This window comes from Archocentrus centrarchus, chromosome 17, assembly GCF_007364275.1.
Source record: "Archocentrus centrarchus isolate MPI-CPG fArcCen1 chromosome 17, fArcCen1, whole genome shotgun sequence".
NCBI classification, from domain to species: Eukaryota; Metazoa; Chordata; class Actinopteri; order Cichliformes; family Cichlidae; genus Archocentrus; species Archocentrus centrarchus.
The window spans coordinates 30421029-30441752 of NC_044362.1; the positions used below are offsets into that span (position 1 = coordinate 30421029).

At 41.2% G+C, this 20724-nt stretch overlaps 1 protein-coding gene across 5 annotated transcripts in view; it reads right to left on the bottom strand.

The window, feature by feature from the left end:
• The window catches only part of LOC115795438 (nuclear receptor coactivator 2-like), a 52567-nt gene that overhangs the window by 12127 nt on the left and 19716 nt on the right, over positions 1–20724 (bottom strand). For all 5 annotated transcript variants that reach the window (XM_030751345.1, XM_030751342.1, XM_030751343.1 and 2 more), the window contains 8 exons: positions 12364–12474; positions 11565–11737; positions 6963–7066; positions 5808–5985; positions 5296–5478; positions 3129–3230; positions 2502–2642; positions 1982–2129 (listed from right to left, as the gene is read on the bottom strand). In XM_030751345.1, coding sequence (XP_030607205.1) covers positions 1982–2129; positions 2502–2642; positions 3129–3230; positions 5296–5478; positions 5808–5985; positions 6963–7066; positions 11565–11737; positions 12364–12455 — 1121 coding nt within the window. In that variant the 5' untranslated portion in view covers positions 12456–12474. The remainder of the gene's footprint in view (positions 1–1981; positions 2130–2501; positions 2643–3128; positions 3231–5295; positions 5479–5807; positions 5986–6962; positions 7067–11564; positions 11738–12363; positions 12475–20724) is intronic.

Sequence of the window (20724 nt, forward strand, 5' to 3'; positions counted from 1 at the left end):
AAGCAGGCATCGATCGATCGATCGATCTCATCCAGCCAGATGTCCCAGTGGTGATGGTATAAACAGAATAATCTACCATCAAAGTGCAGTTTCCAAGGCTGAGAACTTTGATAGTAAATTTCTGAGTTAGCTTACTGATTTAGTGATCACTCCTTTTAGTCCAAAGTAGTACAAAACCTTATAGAATAAGTGAAAACTATGTAACACATAATGGTTAAGTAGAGCACACCATAAAGTAAAACAACCAGAGCAGCTCTGACACAGTATCCACAAGTGAAAAAACAACATAGTAACAAGGTCTGTAACAGAGGGAGACTTTTAAACATGAATCGGCTTCAGCCTCACACCAAACACACAAAGCTCTCATTGTGCTGAATGCTAGCACGGCAATTTTGAATGTGACACTTGTGGAAGTAAAAAAAGGCCAAGTTTTCGGCATTGATCCCCAAACACTCTGGGTACTAGTGCTGGCACTGTTTTCTGACCACTGTCCAAACCCAGACTCTGAACACTCGTATCAGCAGCTGAATGCTGGTAGAGTCACGGTCCTTCCCTGTGTTGGGAAGGAGGAATTCAGGCACTGTGGACTGGACTGGCTGGTAGTGCTGGTGTCAGTTTTGGTCTATACATATGGTGACAGTTCTGAATAACAGGGTCTTTGTTTACAACGCAGACCACAGAGCGTTGTAAACAAAAAACAAAAAATGAAGGAGGAAACTACCAAAATTGGGAGCGAAAGTGACAAACAAAATCTGACATCGCTTTTTTTCTTTCTTTAACTAACACAAATGTTTCGTTTTTCTGAATGCATGGAGGCAATCTAGAGGAAGAATGTGATTTGAATAAGGAAGAGAGATACTTGGCACTTGGGTGGCTTTAAGTGGCAGCTGCCAGAGCGATCAGGAGATTCATTACAACAAATCATATGACTTAACTCCTCAAATCTAAAGGTTTTCCCCGACTGGAGGACAAATGTGAAGCTTACTCTGGATGGACTCCCCCACTGGTTTCTTAACTCCTATTTTGAAGCCTTGATTTTAGCATCTTGCTTTTTCAGGGTGAGAAATGACGTATTTGGAGGAAAGGGTGGAGTGCAAAGTTATCAGCTAACGTAGCAAGCTTAGTTAACAACTTGCCATGTACCAGCACAATACAGTAACATACTAATGAAAGACAATAATTCCACTCACCAAATGTAATACAGAGACTTCTTAAACCGGCAGCGAGCCATGTTAACTGCATCAAAACGCTTCAAAGAGCACTGTTAAGACCCCAGCAGACCTGCTGTTTGCTGTGTGAGTGTGGTGGGTTGTCCTCTTCTCTGTCTTAGGTAACACCCACCTCTCTGTGGAACCACTGAGCAGCTGACTACACTCAGCAATCAGGCCTGGGAGTACTTAAGCCGGGGAAGCTGAGCTGTCTGTGGCAGAGTGTCTTTGTCTCTGCAGTATTTGAGTGGTGTGTATAACGCACAGGCACAAACACCACAAAGTCACTCAAGAGGTCCAGTGGAGAGACTTAATTTGCTGAGGTGGAGCCACATATTTAACCAATTTTTGTACCTGCTGTAAACATGCATATTTCTACTGTAAAATTGGGCATTTAATATTTGGAGCCAGCCTCAAGTTGTCATTTGAACAACTGCTCAAGTCATATGTGTGAGATAATTTTTTTCATCCTTGGACACTGTAACTTGCTCTCTCTGTAGGCTGTTTCATTCTGATCTGTGTTACAGTTATACATTTACTGTCACTTGTCATATGTCCTTTTGTTGTTCATGCTCTTCTAAACTTTACCATGACTGTCTTGAATCTAAAACAAATATTTCAGAGCAAAAAACTCAAAATCCTTTGTGTGAAAACCCAAACGCAAAGAATCTTCTGTTGTGCAAAACAACAATTTATTGAAGCACAAAGTGCACCAGGTCTTTAAGACCAGGCTCGTGTAGTGGAGACAAAGGAAAAGAATGAGTGGTTGGTACCTCTGCAGGACATGGAGGGACAAGTATAGCTGTGGTTCATTTGTTGCTTGCGATCGGACCAGTTTGCTCTTAGTGTGAGCTGAGACGATGGTGCCGTCTGCCAGGGAGAATCGGTAAAGAGGGCTGAGCGCTTGGCCGTTTCTCAACACTGGAAGGAAACCAACAGTAGTCACGCATCATTACATGAACGAGAAACACAAAGAATAGTTATCATAGGCGGCAAGGTGATACAGTCAATACTGAGTTTAAATCCAGGCTGGTGCCTTTCTTTGATGGAGTTTGCATGTTCTCCTTGTGTCTGCATGGGTTCTCTCCCACAGTCCAAAGACATGCATGGGTAGGTTAATTGGCGATTCTAAATTGACTGCAGATGTGAGTGTGAATGGGTGTCTGTCTATGGGTTAGCCCTGTGACAGGCTGGCAACCTGTCCAGGGTGTACCCTGCCTTTCTGTACCCATGACCTGGAGCTATATAAGTAGAAGAAAGCAGATGGATTGACTGTAAAGAAAAATGTTTTACCCTCTTGGTGGTGCTTTTTGGCAAAGGACATGTCCCCATCATTCTGCAGGTGAAACCTCTGAATGCATCGACGAACCAGGTCCTCCCATCCTGGCTTCATGGACGCCCGCAGCTGACTAGTATCCAGTGATGTGATCTTACCTGGATAGGTAACATATAACATTGATATTCGCAGGTTACGAGTCAAGTCTTAGAATATAGAGGAGAATACTAAATAAAATAGTTATGCTGGATAGCAACCACTTAGCCCAAATACGAAACTACAGCATCAGTGGCTGTGGGAGTGGGAGTGGCTACCAAAAGAAGTTTCACAGATGTAGCATCTGTGAAAATGTCTGCCATTATTTTTCTTCCAACAAAAATTATTCCATCCTTTGCCACCTAAAATTTGGATCTAGAAGCTGTGAAAATGGTTTCTGCTTCACAAAAAGCACCCAGGTAGTCTGGTTCTACACCAGCACAGCATCGGTGGAGACCAGGACGAGTGTCTTTGAGTACGGCGCTAGAAACATTTCCAGGCTGCTTTGAAGCTGTTTCAGATGTTAACAACCTTGTATTTTTTTTGTTGGCAAACTACTAGATTGATCATACAGCATATTAACACAGTACCGCTCCCTTCACACTTACCTTGAAGATCCTGGCGTGTGGTGAAGCTCTCATATGTGGGCATCACAGGTCTCTCTTTGACGGGGACTCTTCTTGCCACACAGATAAGGCATGACTGGAAATCTGCAGGTTTGAAATGAAAAAGGTTACATTAAAGAATACACCTGGTAACAGGGCAACAGGGATATTTACCTTCAATATTGACGCACCTGTGAATACAAAGTTTAAAAAAAAATAAAGGAACACTTTTGATCAGAGTACAGCATCAAGTCAATAAAACTTCTGGGATATTGACCTGGTCGATTAATAGCAGAGGGGATTGTTTATCAGTTTCAGCTGTTTTGGTGTTAATGAAATTAACAACACGTGCATTAGAGGGGCACCAATGAGACAACCCCCCAAAACAGGAATAGTTTTATAGGTGGAAGCCACTGACATTTTTCCTCCTCTTTTCTGATTGTTTTTTCACTGGTTTTGCATCTGGCTGGAGTCAGTGTCACTACTGATAGCATGAGGGGACATCTGAGCCCTACAGAGGTTGCACAGGTGGTCCAACTCTTCGAGGACAGCACATCAACACGTGCCATTGCTAGAAGGTTTACTGTGTCTCCCAGCACAGTCTCAAAAGCATCTAGGAGATCCCAGGAGACAGGCAGTTACTCTAAGACAGCTGGACAGGGCTGCAGAAGGTCTTTAATCCATCAGCTGATATCTGATATCTGCTCCTTTGTGCAAGGAGGAACAGGATGAGCACGGCTAGAGCTACAAAATGACTTCCAGGTGTAAATGTCTCTGACCAAACAATCGGAAACATCGTTTTGGTCCATCCAACATCGCCAGGTTGCACCTCAGACTGTCCAGGAGCTCAGTGATGCCCTGGTCCAGAACTGAGAAGAGAACCCCCAGGACACCATCTATTGTCTCATTAGGAGCATGCACCTGATGTTGTCTGTCATATATACAAACACGTGGGGGCCACATAAACTACTGAGTACCTTTTTGAGTTGCTGCAATGAGCTTCTGACAAAATGAGCCAGCCTGCTGCATCATTTTTTTACTTTGATTTTTGGGGTGTCTTTGAATTCAGCCCTCGCTACATTAATAATGTAGAAACCATGTGGCATCCTTTCGTTACTTCATCATTACCCAGTCCAGATCAGTATAGATATCCTGCATGATTTTGTTTCCCATTGAGATCGAAGCGTTCCTTTAATCTCCTTGTGCAAAATATAATGTAATCAATACAGCTTCAATGACAGTGTCTGAAAAACTGAATGTTATAGACATGCAAAAACTTATCAGTTATACTGGGATGTGTTAAACTGCACAGGTGTATGCAATGATGCGACTCCCCGGTGGATCTTCTTCCTCCTACCCACATCGTTTTTACCAGTCTAGATGGAAGACTACAGCAGCTTGAGCTTCACTCTCAGCTGTATTGTTAACACTGTCTGTTCCACCACCTTAACATCAAACACACCCACAGCTTCACCTCAGCACTGAAATCAAACAGGACAACTGTGACCTCACCCCCGACATCACTGTCAGCACTACTCTGAGTCAGAGTCAATCTACACATCAACCTAAATCTCAGTCTCAACCTACAGCCTTCACTCTGTCCACCACATATCCTCCTCTTGACGTGGGAGACACTGGCACAATATCAGGTTGTCAGACATCTAAAATTAGATTGGCAGACAGATTCTTTTCCCTAATGTGCATGTGTGTGTGTGTGTGAGATTAGATTAGATGGGAAGATGACAAAGTGCCACACACTAATTAGTCTCTTCCAGTGGATGGGAGGGAAAATAGAGAGATGTGATGATGGAAGGAGGACAGGACACAAGAGACTGGGAGACCCGGGATGGTAAGAGTGATGGGAAAGTGACAGAAAGTCAAGACGCAGACTGGGAGGTGGAAAAAAAAAAAAAAAGAAAATAACAGTAAAAAAAAATGGCCAAACTCAGAAAAACACTACCACATAGAGAAATAACCAAATAAGGACCAAATCAGTGGAGACAGAGGAAGATTTAAAAGAAGGAATGCAAAAAGGAAGCAAGGGAAAAAAATGGAACCTGAGATGGTGAATCTCAGAAAATAGAAAGAAAAAGAGAAAAACTACAACCATGGACAGGAAAGACAAGAGTGACAAAAAAAAGAGATATAATGACATGAGTAGAGACAATACCTTCCCCCTCTTCTCGGATTGACTTGGGTTCAGAGACAGCGAAACACTGCATGGTCTCGTACTTCTGTTGTGCCGCCTCCTGCTGATCAGAGGCCACCCTGGCTTCACAGTCGGCATGGGGGTTGATCAACATACGACAGTTAAAGGTGTGGCTGTTCCTGTTGGACGAATCGCGATGATTGACTGAAAGACAAAGGGGGGATGCCAAAACGAAGAACAGACTTCAGAAGATGTCGACAAAAGCATGCTAAATGAAAAACTGGTGTTAAAATTTCAAACACAAACACTGTGGCATCAAACAAATTCATCAAATGAGATGAAAGCTACAAGAAAAGCTAATTTAACAAAGCAGGAAATACTCTTAACAATAAACTACTAGTCACAATCTATTACAAAAAAAAAACACAAAATGGCCTAAAGCAATCACTTTTTCTGCTTCCTGACAGAGTTGTGAGTTAGAAATAAAGTGAAGTTTCCTCTTTCTTTGCTGCCAAAGCCAATAACTTTCTCACCCAGGCTCTTAGGCAGGAGGTTCTTGATGAACTCAGTGTGATCTCCAACATGCAGCACGCTGTACACGCTGGTGTTCATCAGCTCCTCCTGCTGGTAGCGCAAATACTGGCTGACATTCTCCGATACAAACACTATGTTGCCTTCCATGTTGACAACAAAGAAGAAGCCGTCCAGGGCCTGGAAGTGGATGTGGAGACGGGAAGAAAGGGACAAAGGAAAACATAAAGAGGGGGGAAAAAGGGAAGAAGACAAGTTGGAAGGAGAGTTAAGGTGAGACTTGTGTTGTAACTCCAGTTAAGATTTTGATAACCTACTAAAAATAAATAATATTGTGCAAATTTTAAGTTGCACATTTATCTATAAATTCCAACATACCAAGTTATTGCAGCACATCTCAGTGACCACTGTGTGTGTTTTTTTCCCCCTTCATTTCTCTCAACCCAGCATTTTCCACCCAAATGTACAGACTGTGATTTTTTTTCCCTTTACCATGTCCATGTTTACACAAGTCTACCTTAACACTGGTGCAGAATAGAATATAATGGAAAAGGGTTGTGCTTGAGTTATGTTTATCTTTCAGGCTCCAAGCAGACACCTCAGTGAGTGTTGCTGCTGGTGAACGCTATATATAGCTTCTGTGTGTGTGTGTAGTCAGGCTCCTCCCCTCCTTCTCTAATCTGGCTTTTCACAAAGGTATTTATACCTCATTGGGTCCCATGTTATACGTCATCCCATACCTGTGCATACACACACACTCAAGTAGGCTGAATGATGGCATTACAGTTCGTCAGAGGAATTCATCTGTCACTGCAGAAAGATGCTCTAAATTGGTTTATGATGACAGCATACATTATACATTTGCAGCTATAATGAGGTCAGCTCTCCTTTTCAGCATTTGCATTTTTGCCCTATTTCAACTGCTGTGACGACTGCATCTGGTACAAGTGACAGGCTCTCATAATCACTGTTACATTACATAAAATTATGTTGCACGGCCCCGTTTACAAGAACCAGATTAGTGAACTGAAACTGTTCAGTTGTTTCCCTCGGTTCTGGCAGTTTGACAGTTATAAAGGTGCTACAGTTACCTGTAACACCTTCACATCTGGAATAATCTTTCTTTCACTTTTACTACAAGTGTCGGTTGAACCTACCTCCAGCATCATGGGCCCTAGAGTGTCTTTATCAATAACACCTTGCCCCGTGGACGAGACGTCAGCTTTCTGCACCTCCTCAGCATCGGCCACCGGAGCCTTTTCTGTAACAGGCATGAAAGACGGGGGTTAAGATGAAATATGTCTAATTTTTGTTTTAATATGGGGAAATACCTAAAACAAATAGTCTCCTCAAAGTCAAGGAAGGCCATTTGTTTGTTGGTTTCAATGCGGGACTTTAACAATAGCAGATTTTTACTCTTTGCAGCTATTGTGGGCAAAAAAATATGGAAAATGACAAATAAAAACGTATGCAGAGGGTCTGTAACCATAACTTTGCAAAAGTATCCAAAAAGACCAAATAATAAATCTACTAATAATAACAAACATCACAGTTATCTTCAATAGACTCCTATTGTGACACCCCTAATCAATAATACATTAACTGATAAAATAATAAGACCCTACATTCCCTTAGCATCCACCAGGGAACAGAAGAACAGGGGAAAAAAAGCTGTACGACACACTTGAAGTAATTTAATGAAGGCATGACTCATTGATGAGGGAGCATGTCAGAAGTTAAGGCTCAGCATCAAAAGCAAAGCTTGTTTCGGATGAACCAGCTCGCTGTATGGACGCGCATCACAGAAACACGTTTGTTTTCTTGGAAAACAATCTTGTCAGACTGAAGCTTTCACTGTAGCTCTCCCTCTTAGTGGGTATTTTGTTTTCGAAGAAAACACTGACAGTATTGTTTTTGTGATGATGAAGCCTTCAGGCAAACACACACCCACTCAGACTGTGTTTTTATATACACGAAGACCTTTCACACATTACATTCTTTGGCAAGTCCTTACTCTAACCTTGTGCTTATATAAACTCCAAACCAAAGTCTTCCAACTGCGCGATGATGTGTAGGTTTCAGTGCCTGGGATGTCACGGGCAGCAGGTATCGCTGCACTAGTGTTTTCTGCATTTTGCACTTTTAGAGCCATATCAGAGGCCAGTCTCCACTCTCCTCCCTGGTTGTACCACTGGACCGTTAAGCCTCCCGTGGCCCCATTAGGCCACATAGCTGACATTCCTGTTGTGGGACCAGAGCTGTACAGAGTCATCAGCCTTAAACCCTGTCACTGTAGAGCCTGTGGTGGCTCTGCAGTGTGGGTTGGAGGGTGCTACAGTTATAGTCTGCATTTTTTTTTTTTTTTTTTTTTAAATCAATAAATATGCTACACTCCATTTGACACGATCAATTTATGCACTCAGGTTTGGACTCCTAATCCCCCAATTTGTGTGAAGAGGCAAACAGTAATTCTGCATACCACTGCTTATAAATCAAGCTTGCGTAATCAAAATAACTTTCAAGCAATATCTAGCAAAACATCACCGCAAAAACACACAATACCAGCACTCAAGTTTGCATATGAATACCTTAACTTTGTGCTATACATAATGCAGTTTGCTGTACCGACAAATGAAACAGCTCATTAGACCTGAAATGCTTCATCCGAGCCAATACCTTAAGCAGCAGTTTGAACAATGAGACAACTTCAGCTTTAACAGCTCTACCTCCTATGAAGCGGGTGAGATCCCTTTTCTGCATTAATATAAAATGTCTAATATGTGTGTAAACATATTTTACTGCAACAGTTTTTGATGGCCACTGTGTCAGTTATCAGCCTTGAGAAAACTATTGTTTTCTTTATGCTTCAGCTACATGTTAGCTGCAGAAACTTCAAAAACAGCTTGCTGGACAAAGAATTTTGATTACACTCTTTTCAGAGCTAGTTCACACTTCAGTTTGGCATTTATAATTTACCACAAACCCATCCACTACACTTCCTGAGTCAGTTTGGGTAGCTGGCATTTGAAACCACTAACCAGTTAATCACGTAATGGACAGGAAATTAACTGCCAACACAACGGATCCCTTTTACATAAAAGATGGATGTCACCAACTGGTTAGTGAAATCCCCTTGCGGAGCCTCAAGCAGAGTGGTTTTTTTTTTTTTTCCATCACTGGTGTTTTTGCATCTGACTCAGAAACCAAGGACACTGCACACTCAGATGGTAGTGCACGCTCACTACACAAACACTCATCTTCTAGAATATTACCTTGCAGTAAGTGTAAACATGATGTGTGAGCCAAATAACACAAACACACACCTTGTCACCCGACCACCATGAAAGGATGAGTACAATACTCTTTCCTCATCTGACTGTTTTCCGTGAGCTTTCCATCAAGTTGGAATTCATAATTTTTGGATGAAATCTACCTCATCGGGTCAAAAAGATGTAGACAATAGTGGCTTTCTGAAGCTGACCTGACAGCTGTGTGACGAGTGTATTATCTGTCTGTATGTGTGTGCGTGAGTGTGTGTGCTTATTCAGCTGTTGTTTTCAGACACAAACAGCGCTGCGACACGTGGACACCAAGTGGCTGACCACAGGAACAAAGAGAGGAGAGGGGCCATGAGAAAATAAGTGATGAAGACAGGGAAGATAAGAGATAAAGATAACGGGGAGAGAGAAAAGTGGCATAGAGTACATAAGACAGAGGTTGTGAAATGAAAGATACAACAGGTTAACAGAAAAAAGGAAAGGAAAGGAAAGGACTGAGTAGGATGAGGAAATGAGGAAAGAAGTGAGATGAGACACGAAGAGGAAAGTGGAATTAAAATGAAACAAAATTAAAAAGAGAGGTGGCAGAATGATTAAAAAAGTAACAAGGAAAGACTGAGATGTGGTGAAACAGGTTGGCAGGTACAGGAAGAACACTAAAGGGAAGGAGAGCAGGGACTGAGGAGATTGTGAGACTGAGATGAAGGCAGATCTGCCTGCTTTCCTCTGAAGGCTTACATCATGTTGGCCAGAGTTACATAACAGCCCTGCCTCTGTCTGTCTCACCATCATCGCATACACGTTGTCATTATTGAGTCTGCGTTTACACTCACATTTCCTCTCTCCGTATCAGCGTGTTCAGCCTACTGCAGGTCCCAGAAGGTGGGGACTTGTGATATACAGTTTGGAGCCAGAGTTTTTACCAGTTCAAGGCTTCATCTGGCATTCAAGCCTTGTTAAAAGAGACTGTGTCTGAGACTGTGTTATAACATTAGGTTGCGGTCACACAAGATTTTTTTTTTAAGCTTAGCAGGTGTAAAACATGAAGAGCAGCAGAAAGTCATTTCAATAACTACAGGTTCCATTTATGTGACGGCAGCGCTTGCGATGGTACAGACGAAAGATTATTTATGAGTTTTCACTTCCAACAGCAACACTTTCCTCCGGCAGTTGTGCCATGTTTGTGGTTGTGAGAACATGAATAGACTCTCTTTGATTATGAAACAGTCTTCTGAGAAAACATGTTTGATGTTACTTCCTACTTTCCCCTAGAAGGTGGACTTTTCTCAACTTATCTCGACTCACCAAAATAGATTCCTGAACAGATTCCTGTCCCCAAAAAAACTGCATCACTGTAAACAGTAACGCCGCCCTTTAAAAACCCCTCAGATGAAATTTAAGACCAAATTTGTAATGTGGAAAATAAACACATTAATATCAGCTGAAAGTTAACAGTGACATGAAACAAAATCATCCGTTTGAGTTTGAGAACATTTTCCAAATATTAACCCTTCCACGATCCTTAGTTTGAGAGAGCCTCCAGCACACGGTGCAGTTTGCTTCATAACACTTCTACGTACTGTTTTTAACCACAAAGAGTAATCTTTATTCTTAAACCATTTAACTTGAATATTACCATTTCTGTTGGCTTGGCTGCTAGCGAGGTCTTTTTTCTGCATTGTCATCATCATTTTCTTCCTCAGGCTTTCTGCCAGTAAATTCCCTGAAGTGACTCCTAACAAGCCGCAGGGATTTTTGGGATTTTTAGGATGTTTTTTTTTTTTAAACATATATAAACTGCAGTTGTTAAGGTTAGTTATTAAAGTACCTAATTAGCCAACTGTTTGTGTTTTTCCTCTTCTAAAAACTGACCAAAATGGTTGTTTAAACCAGTAAAAGAGCTTAAAGAGTAAAATAAAAACATTTTGCCTTCAACACCTTTTGCTGGAAATTCTTGCTGTGATCTGACTAAAAACATGCAAGATCTATCCAAACTGATCCATCGATTGTTGTTTTGCAATTACTTTGGCTTTAATTGTCAATGAGCTGTTCATCGTGACTCGGCTCGCTATCGGCTTTTCTCGCCATCAACCATTTTTTCATAAAAGCTAGCAGTCTGGCTTTAGGGATAAAACATCTGTCTGACGGCAGCGCTGCCATCTCGACAGCCGCTGAATGGAACTGTCACAGGAGGATAGATTCTAATGACTTTTGGTAATAGCCAAACTTTCCCTCCAGCTCCACCAGCAGTTAGTTTTGACTGTTTGATTGCTGTTTGTAATTACTTTGGGGATCCCCTGTCTTTTCCTCTTATTTGTAAATGTATATTTAAGACCCTTCAAAGACAAATGTCCTGATCGCCGGCAAATCAAAAGCAACTAAATTGCTTTGGTTTGCCAAGCACAAGCAACACAGTGCAGCAAGCATATTTATTAACATTTTATTATTATTTTATTATTATTATGCAGGGAATATCCTCACCTTGATCCTTGATCTGCCTGATCTGTTTCACCGTCTCCTTGAGGATGGCACATTTGTCCGGCTTGACGTTGAGGTCGTCCATGTCGTTGATGTTGGCAAAGATCAGCTCTGCCAGCTCCTCGATGTATTTGTTCTCCTGCTCCCGGTTTCTCCTCTCAGTGCTCCTCTTAGGGCTGGAGGACAGAGAGGGAAACAATGACATTACTGAAGAAAAGTCAAAACCATGATAACTGAACGGGTGGTATGCTGTATGGTATTATAGCTACAGCTGACATCGCTGCGCTGTGCAGTGATCTTACATTAAGCTCTTAAAAATGTTTCCAAAAATTCAAGCGTTACTCGCATGCTCCGCTTAATGGCTCCTTCTCTTTTGTGAGACAACGAGATACTCAGTAAAATTAAGTTCACAACCTCAGCCACAACATCATTGTGTCCTCATTATACCCTTGGTGCACACACACCACAGCGTATCGCCATTACAACAGTTTATTCAGTCAGCTGTTGTCTGCAGAAATGCTGCTGCAGCATTTTTGCACATTGACTTAAATTAATCACTCCCTTTTCTTCTTAATGAGCTGTAAACTATCATGTAATTTATAACTACTTATTTATTTATTTAATAATGTGACAAAAATCTAACCAACCATTACATACTGATAAAATGAGCATCTGTATAATTAATAACTGAGTATACTATAATGATGTAAAAAGGCTTTAGTTATGAGCAGTTGCTATTACAAGGAGGCTTTATGTGTAACAGTGCAGTCCCAAGGCTGTGGGTGGTGGATAAAGGTTTTACCTGGGCCCTAGGAGGTCTGACTGACAATCCTTCCTCTTCAGAATGTCTCCCCCTCTGGGGGGCTCTGGGGTGTCCCCCCTCCCACTACTCATCTTCAGCAGATATCAGCACCTAGAGGGAGAAAAGCAAGCGGAGGCAGAATATAGTTCAGAGTCTGGTGTCTAGCTCATTGCTCCCTGCAAATATGTTACATATAAAATTTGGAAATGATGAGTACATATAGCCCCCTGGAGCCTACAGGTGTATGCTGGGGTGGGGGGAGCGATTGAAGCAGCGCTTACATGTCGAAAGGGAAGATGGGAAATTTTGCTGCCTAAACAACTGATGTGAGGAAAGCGAGGCACGTGACAAGCGTATGACGCGGTGCAGTCTGAGCTGCCTGCCTGAAGCTGGCTTCACTTCACTTAAAACATCATGAAATAAAACGCAAGTTACATGTTTTGGCATAAACAACAACCATTGCACATAAAGGTAAAACAGCATAACCACAGACCTGTTAAAGCGGACTTGCCTGTCATAATGTTTACATTCTCACAGCAAGAGTACAAGCCCAAAAAACTATGGAGTTTTTTGGAAATTTATACGTTTATAATTTGAAACGCATTGAAATTGTTTATTGTCAAACTCAACAAACTAACAGATAATCCAGAGGCACTGGGTCAAAGTGGGACAACAGCAGCTGAGCACTGTGGACATTAAATCCTTTAAAAAAGTGCTCTTCTCACTCCTTGATGAACTTCACTGCATTATTTACAGACAAGAGTTAATGTGCTGAAGATATACACAAACTGCATTTCGTATAATGAGGGAGTGTGCTCGTGACTCCTGAACAAAATGTACTATTGTAAAGTGCCCGCAGGCAATATGTGGGAGGCCCAGTGGGACCACAGTAGGTGTCAGTAATTACTTCAGTTAAAAACAGCTAATTCATGTAGGCATTAACACCGTTCTAACGTGAACATTTCTGGTGTTTGAGCTGAAGGTTTTTGGTAGCAGTCATAATCATGACAGACAAATTGTTTTAAGAATATGTTCCTCATCATGAAAGAATTGGGTAAGAGCAAAAAGAAGAAAAGTATAGACAGGTGGAAAGACATTTAAACAGTTCTTGGCAGGGAAAGTTACACCATATGGTCACCTCATGTGGCTAGACCTACAAAACACTGCTTACAAAACCCTTGTTGGTCTAACATGGTCAACCCTCTGTGCTTCTCCTGGAGTTTTAGCAGATCTTTAAATTAATCCAACTGCAGCTGCCTGCCAGTTACTTCTGTCATTAGGGAAACAGTTAAAAATTGGTTTAGGTTTAGGGCTTTCGAAACATTGTCATGTCCTTTTTGTTAATAGGACACAGGATTGGAGTCGAGGCAATAAAAAGAGCAAACTGATAACAAATTGACAGAATGAATGTGACAGACATCTGTTAAAGTTGACAATCATTTGCAGATGAGGCAGAGTGTAACAGTTACAAACAGGAGTGGAGGCAGTGTCTGTTAGGACAGTAGGCCTTTAAGGCCTTTCAACAGGCCAGCCCATCACCTGACTATTACATAACACCCAGTCAGTGGGCCTGACACTGTGCAGATGAAGGCAGGATAGAGGGATAAAGGAGAGAAAAACAACAGGGGGGGATATGGAGAGTAAAGAGAGAAGAGAGAAACTTATAAGGAAAGAAATATATATGTGCCTGCAGAAACATTTTCTCACAGACTTCAAGCTGGCAAGTGCAAATGTTGCAAAATAAAACAAGCGCAAGTGGACGGGGTAACAGGAGGAAGAAAATAGGAGGAGGAGCATCGGCTGTGCTGAATTAGCAGACCTGAGGGAGGAGTAAAATATGGCCCCATTACACCATAAGAGAAGAAGAGAGCAGAAAATGGTCAATAATGTGATTTAAAAAAAAAAAAATCAAGACTAGTGCAGTACAACACAGACTTTCTGCCAAGTGGTGTCTTTGGCTCTGGATGTGGTGATGGCTCCCACAATGCAAAGAGAGCCCTTGTTAATGAGCTGTTATCATCACGAGTCAGCTAGCTATCACCTTTTCTTGCCATCAGCCAATTTTTCATAAAAGCGAGCAAATGTCTGTCTGACGACTGCAGGATAGATTCTAGTGACTTTGGTTATGGCCAGACGTTCCCTGCAGCTCCAGCAGCAGTTAGCTTTGACTCTGTGACTATTGTTCTGTCATTACTGTGGGGATCCCCTGACTTTTCCTCTACTACTACGAGCATGCTAGACCAAGACAGTGAATATAGCATTATACCTGCTAAACATCAGCGTGCTATCATTTTGAGCATGTTATTAGGTTTTAGCTCAAAGTACCACCCTGCCAAAGCAAAAGAGCTGTGGACCCTTAGTCTTCCTATATTTGTATAAATGTGAAGTTTCCTGGTCCACATATATACGCTGAAAAGTTATTAAAAATGGAAAGACACCGCCATCACAGTTGCAATTAGCACCATAAGACTTAATGGCAGGTCACAGTTCCTGATTCATGTCTAAAATATGATCACTGCCTCATAAAACAGCAAGCCTCCATCATATACAGCAGATTTCAGCAGTGAAGACTACCCACTCGTACACTGTAATCAACTTTTCTAATGCCTTCCCATCCACAGCCATTACACTGTGAGTGTGCATCATGTCTAGCAGCCAGTAAGGTAAAATATATCTGAGACTACTTTGTTAAATGGAGCTCTTTTTGTCAGGCCAGTTATGAGGACGCAAAGAGTGGTTCTAACAAATAGGATTTGCGGCTCAAACACATTTCATGCTGCCTTCTGACTCTCGGGTGGTTTTTTTTTTTTCGATATCTTTTTGAACATTAAGCAGTTAAAAGATGATCTATTCCCCATTTTGGCTCCTGCTAATTAAGCTCATTAAAGTGCTCAAACAGGGTTCTCCACCTTGTTTTGCTTTTATTGCATCTTTTGTTGTATGGAAGCTTGTTAGTCCGATCTGCTGTCTGTGGTATCTGCAGCATCTGTGCTCCCTTCTTCAGCACTGTACTGTAGGTCTAGCAGTTTCTTTTAATTTAGCTTTGCAAACATTTTTTTGCTAACACAAATTGATGCCATGTTGATCAACTCTCCCATGGCATATGCAAATGAACAGAATGTCATCTGATAATACCCACTTCTTTCCTAATAGTGTAATCAGCATCTTAATAAACAAGGAAATTGCAAAGTGTGAGTTAATTACCTGATTGTCAATCATCACTGGAGACATTTAAACTTATTTACTTTAATGTGGATCAGATAACAAAACTAACCTTCCACCCCGGAGCTGAGCAAAGCATCCATTAACTTGCATTAAGTAGGAAAAAAGGAAACATCTCACCAAAAGTTAATTAGAGAAAGGTTAGCTGCGTCAGGTGCGATAGTTTTAAAACAGAAAGTGTTGCTATCGTCAGTGGACAGTGAAGTTAACATCGTCATCATAAGAGAACACACACACACACACACACACACACACACACACACACACACACACACACACACACACACAAGCCACTTTACTCACAACCCTCACGGTTTAACTTAAATACTTCAATCAATGTCTCAAGTACATACACATGCTCAAATTCACAGGAACTTGCATATGCAGAGACATGTGGTATAGAAACAAACACACACACACATACACACACACACACACACACACACACACACACACACACACACACACACACACACACACACACACAATGAATTAACACTAATGTAGCCTGTGACAAAAGCCTTTACCCCGTTCAGCCCGATACTAATGCAATCAGAGGAGCCAAGAGCTTCGCAAAATGAAGCCATTTAAAAACAATTTGAGAAGCAGAGAAGAGCCGGGGCCAGAGGGTCAAACCAGCCATTAAGAAATTAAAGCTGAGGATTGATCACTGCCTGCTTAAGTGGACCCTGTCTCCAGTAGAACCCACGGCTCCTCCGTTTCTTTGTTTTCAGTTTCTGAGGATGGGGGTTACAGAGGTGAGTGCAGGCTGAGGCTTTCACTTGTGTGGTTTTATCATTCACTTGCCTTACTTATTTATAAAGAAGAAGAAACTTATTGATTATGACCAACACTACAACCATCTGAACGACTCTTCAGTTTTAACAAAAACTGCATTTAAATCTCTGTCTGCGGTCAGATAATGGGTTCAGGAGCATTATCATTTAGTTAACTACAAACTGCCTTTCTAAGGTTTTCCAGGAACATCCCCGTACTTCCCAGTGTGCAACAGGGGTATCGAGCAGGTAGGCGTCAGATTACAACCACATGGCAATCAGGTGGGGAGAAAAAGATGAGAAACAGCACACCGGGGTTCCTTTTAGCAATTAACAAAAAAAGCAAGATACTCAGAAAGGTCTGGAAAATGTGTTAATACTGCAAATTACAGATAATTACAAGACTTTGTTGTTCAGTAGGAAATGGATGAGAAGTAAGAAGGATGCGCATGACAGACCTACCCTGACCAAATGATAGTTGTCATGGAAGTAAAACACACTATGGATTGTTATTAATGTAATGAGTCATCCTCAGGCTTTAGCCTGCAAACTAATTGAGGTTTTCAATGTGTAACAAAAAAAAATGACACCGACCACGCAGTCTTACGCAATGACTGACAGCACAAAATTAGAGCTAATGTGTTTTGTTTTTTTTTTGGGTGGGGGTGGGGGTGGGGTTTGTAGTGGATAGTGGAAAACCTCCATGTTTATTCTTAATGTCCTAACGCATTAACTGTGCAAATCCCCAGAAATTAATAGAGTCCATCAATTAATATTCCACACAGTTCAGCTCGTTGTGAAAGGCTGCTCTATTGAAGCTCCTCCTGCAGATGTTTGTAGTTTTGAAACAGACATTTTATGAAAGGTTTCAGTTAATATTAGTTATTATACTTTTCAGTCACTTATCATAGACTTCTGAAGGGTTTGTAACAAAAAGTAACTTCAGAATTTCTTTTGGTTATTTTTCTTGCACATCAATATAGATTTTTACTGTTAAATATCTAAAAATTAAACAAATAAAACTGAATAATTACCTTTCCACAAATGCAACCTGTGACGAGCAGTCACAAGTACAAATGCAGTACAGTCTAGTATAATATTTGTACTCAAGACTAGTACTTTAGTGCCTTGTTTCCCTGCTGCTAGTGTAGAAACAAAGCACTGAATTACAAAATCCAGGCTCAATTGAGCACTCAGACAGCGGTGGGCTCGACAGCGGTAACTGGTGGTAGGGACCCTCCTCGCTTTGGTGTCTGTAAGCTGTTGAGGCTGCTGTCTGAAAGGCAGAAAACCCTCCCATTACACACAAACATAAAGTAGATTTAATACCCTGCTGTAGCTGGATTAAGAACACTGGCTTCTCCCACACTAAAAGGCCTGCAACATATGCACAGTGAGTGTGTTTGTGTATGTGGTTCTCCGTGTGTGGGCGTGTCCACATCAACAAGTCCAATCTCTTTAGTGCATGTCGGCTGTTTGGTGCCACGGTGATGCTGCTCTGAGCAGGTGGCTTTGTGGTTGGTGCCTCACCTCCTGGTGCTGGTGACGATATGCATTTTCTATATCTAGCTTTATTTCTCCGGATAGCTACAACATTTTTTCTACATCGAGGTTACCACTACTTAAAATTACTACATAGGTATCGATTTATCAGATAAGGGTGTCACAAAGCAAAGGCACTGAAAGACAGCAGTGGATGAACTGGTATGGCTGCTTTTTTTTTGACGCCCTGAGGCTCGTTAGAGCTGAGTCAGCAAATATTCAAACATTATTAGACTGTCCAATGAGCTGTCTAACTGAACTAACACAACTTAAAGAGCACAAACACCAGTCGCCACTTTGCCTACACTTATGTGCCAAAAAAGGACAGATTCTATAACATGGCTCCAGCATGATGCTGCACTGGTGCAGCATCATGCTGGAGCTTTGCCGACGCACATGTTGCACATGTTGCCACTGCTGCCACTTAGGGAAATGGTCACAATACGCGGACCAACCGGTTATGTAGGCTGCTCTTATTCATGTTTGTGCTGTTGTTGGTCATTATCTTTGTTGCAGTGCAGACTGAAGCCATTATAGATATCAAAATATCTTTAATTAATGTAATGAAACCAAATGTTAAAAAATGATAAAAACTGCCTCCTGCTGCCACAGTCTATGCTTTATTATCTTTATCTTTGTTGTTTATTGTATCATTGTGTCTGTTGTCGTCGTTCCTTTTCTTGTTCAAGATGACTTTAAAACAAAGCAGCATTTAACCCGATTGTAGCATATGAAAAGAAAAAACCTAATACATATGAACGGGTGGTGGGATAGCATCAGCAAACTTTGTTTTGTTCATTTCCCCGACATAAATCATATTCAATGAATTTAGCTTAACTCCATATTGGTCATTTGTGCCCCACCTACTGTGGTTTATAGTTTGAGAACCAATGATGTAGCCACAAATCTACACAATCACACACCAGTGTGGGACCATAAATCTGTCTTTATTTGTCTGAAAGCACATATTTCACCTGGAAGCAAGGAATCATTTCTGGTCTAGGCACAAATTTCCTTCCACTAACTTAATTTACTCCCCAAAACTGAGATATAGTGACAATACAGCAACTTGTATAGTGAGTGTGTGTGTGTGTGTGTTTGGTTCTCTGTATGTGACATATGTACATTTCACAAAGATACTACTACTACATACTAAGCTTAAAAAAAAAAAGATTATTTAAGATAAGCTTTTTCATTGCCTGCTTATATCAAGCCTTTCAGCTTAATTGGATCATCCATAGTACGACTAACATTAATACATACATGGATATAACTAAAGAGCTATTCTGTCAATTGAGGTCACAATCCTATCCTACACACCAAACAACATCCTGTTTGAAGACTAAAGTATTTTATCCAACAGCATCATGTTTATGACCATAACACACCAGAAGGTTTTCACTGAAATTTAAGTTCAACTCAATGAATATGATATAGTTTGATGGCAATTTACACAGTTTTGGGAAGATACACAACCTCTTACAAAATATTTTAATGCAAGGGAATCAGGAATAGAAATATTCTGAAACTTTGTTTTCTTTTTGTAATTCTTCTTCTTTTAACATTAAAAAAAAATCTGTATCTCAAAGATTTGAAATCCCAGAGCAGATCCTGCACTTCAAGAAAAAAAAAAAACACTATAAAAGGCTTTGAGAGGTTTGTTGGTGCACATTCTGACTTCCACTTTCACAGGGTTGGGTCTTTCCAAATGTCACGGGGAACCATCGTACTCACAGTGCAGACCCAATATGCATCTATCCTAAAAGTCAGTTTACGTGAACTCACAGGATTTTGTCAAGCAATGACCCAGTTTCAATCATTTAGTCACTGTGGGAAAAAAAACAGTTACCTCTCTGGCCACCTGGCTGTCCAGACCTTATTTACTGAAGTGTTAAAGTTTCCAAAGATGTCTTGACGTTGTTGTGCTGGAATGGAAAGTAAATGCCTTTCTGTGTGCTGAGAGGAGAGTCCCTGTAAAAACCAAGCTGTACAAACAGGCTCACTTAACCAATACTACTTATTTTTGTCTAAATAATCACCAACACCCCCACACTGTCATAGCTCTGTCACCTTACATCAGTCAGTGTCTTTTTCCTTTTACCTTCTCTTTTTTTCCCCCCCAATATCATCATGACATCAACTTGAGAACCATCATCATGTTAATTCAAACTAAAGTTTGATACTAAATCTTCTGCGCTCTTGTCTATGTAATTCTCTTAAAATTAGTGAAGGGAACAAGAGGAGGAGCAAAAAAACCACACAAACTCAACTGTACTGACAGAAATCCAAGCTGACTGATTGAAATCTGAGGCACAGCAGTGCAGGAACACCGGAGTAATTATCATAGCATCAAAATGGAGGAACATTAAAAATAAAAACTCTGAATAAACTGTTCACAGATGGGTTATTAGCTGGCTAGATAGCCAGCAGCTGCTCATTACTCTGCATGCGCAGCTTCATGTAATGTGAGAGCGTGATCGATTATAGACAGGAATCAATACTATTGAACATGCCTGCCCGGATGCTAACTCAACTGTGAGTACACACGCGTGCGCGCACGCACGCACACACGCACACACACACACACACACTGTATGGACAAACAGACAGAAAAGAGTTTCTGCTGTAAACACTGAAGCTTAACAGCACAGAACAAAAACAGCTGGACCATCTCGACACCACAGTTTAGGAAAGACCCCAAAGGAGAACTTATGTATCCCAAGTCCGGTCCTTTAACGTGCGAATTATCCAACATCTATGAGAGTGACGCTTGTAAAGACACAGAAGGAAAGAGAGGGTTTGATAAATGTCAGTGACACTT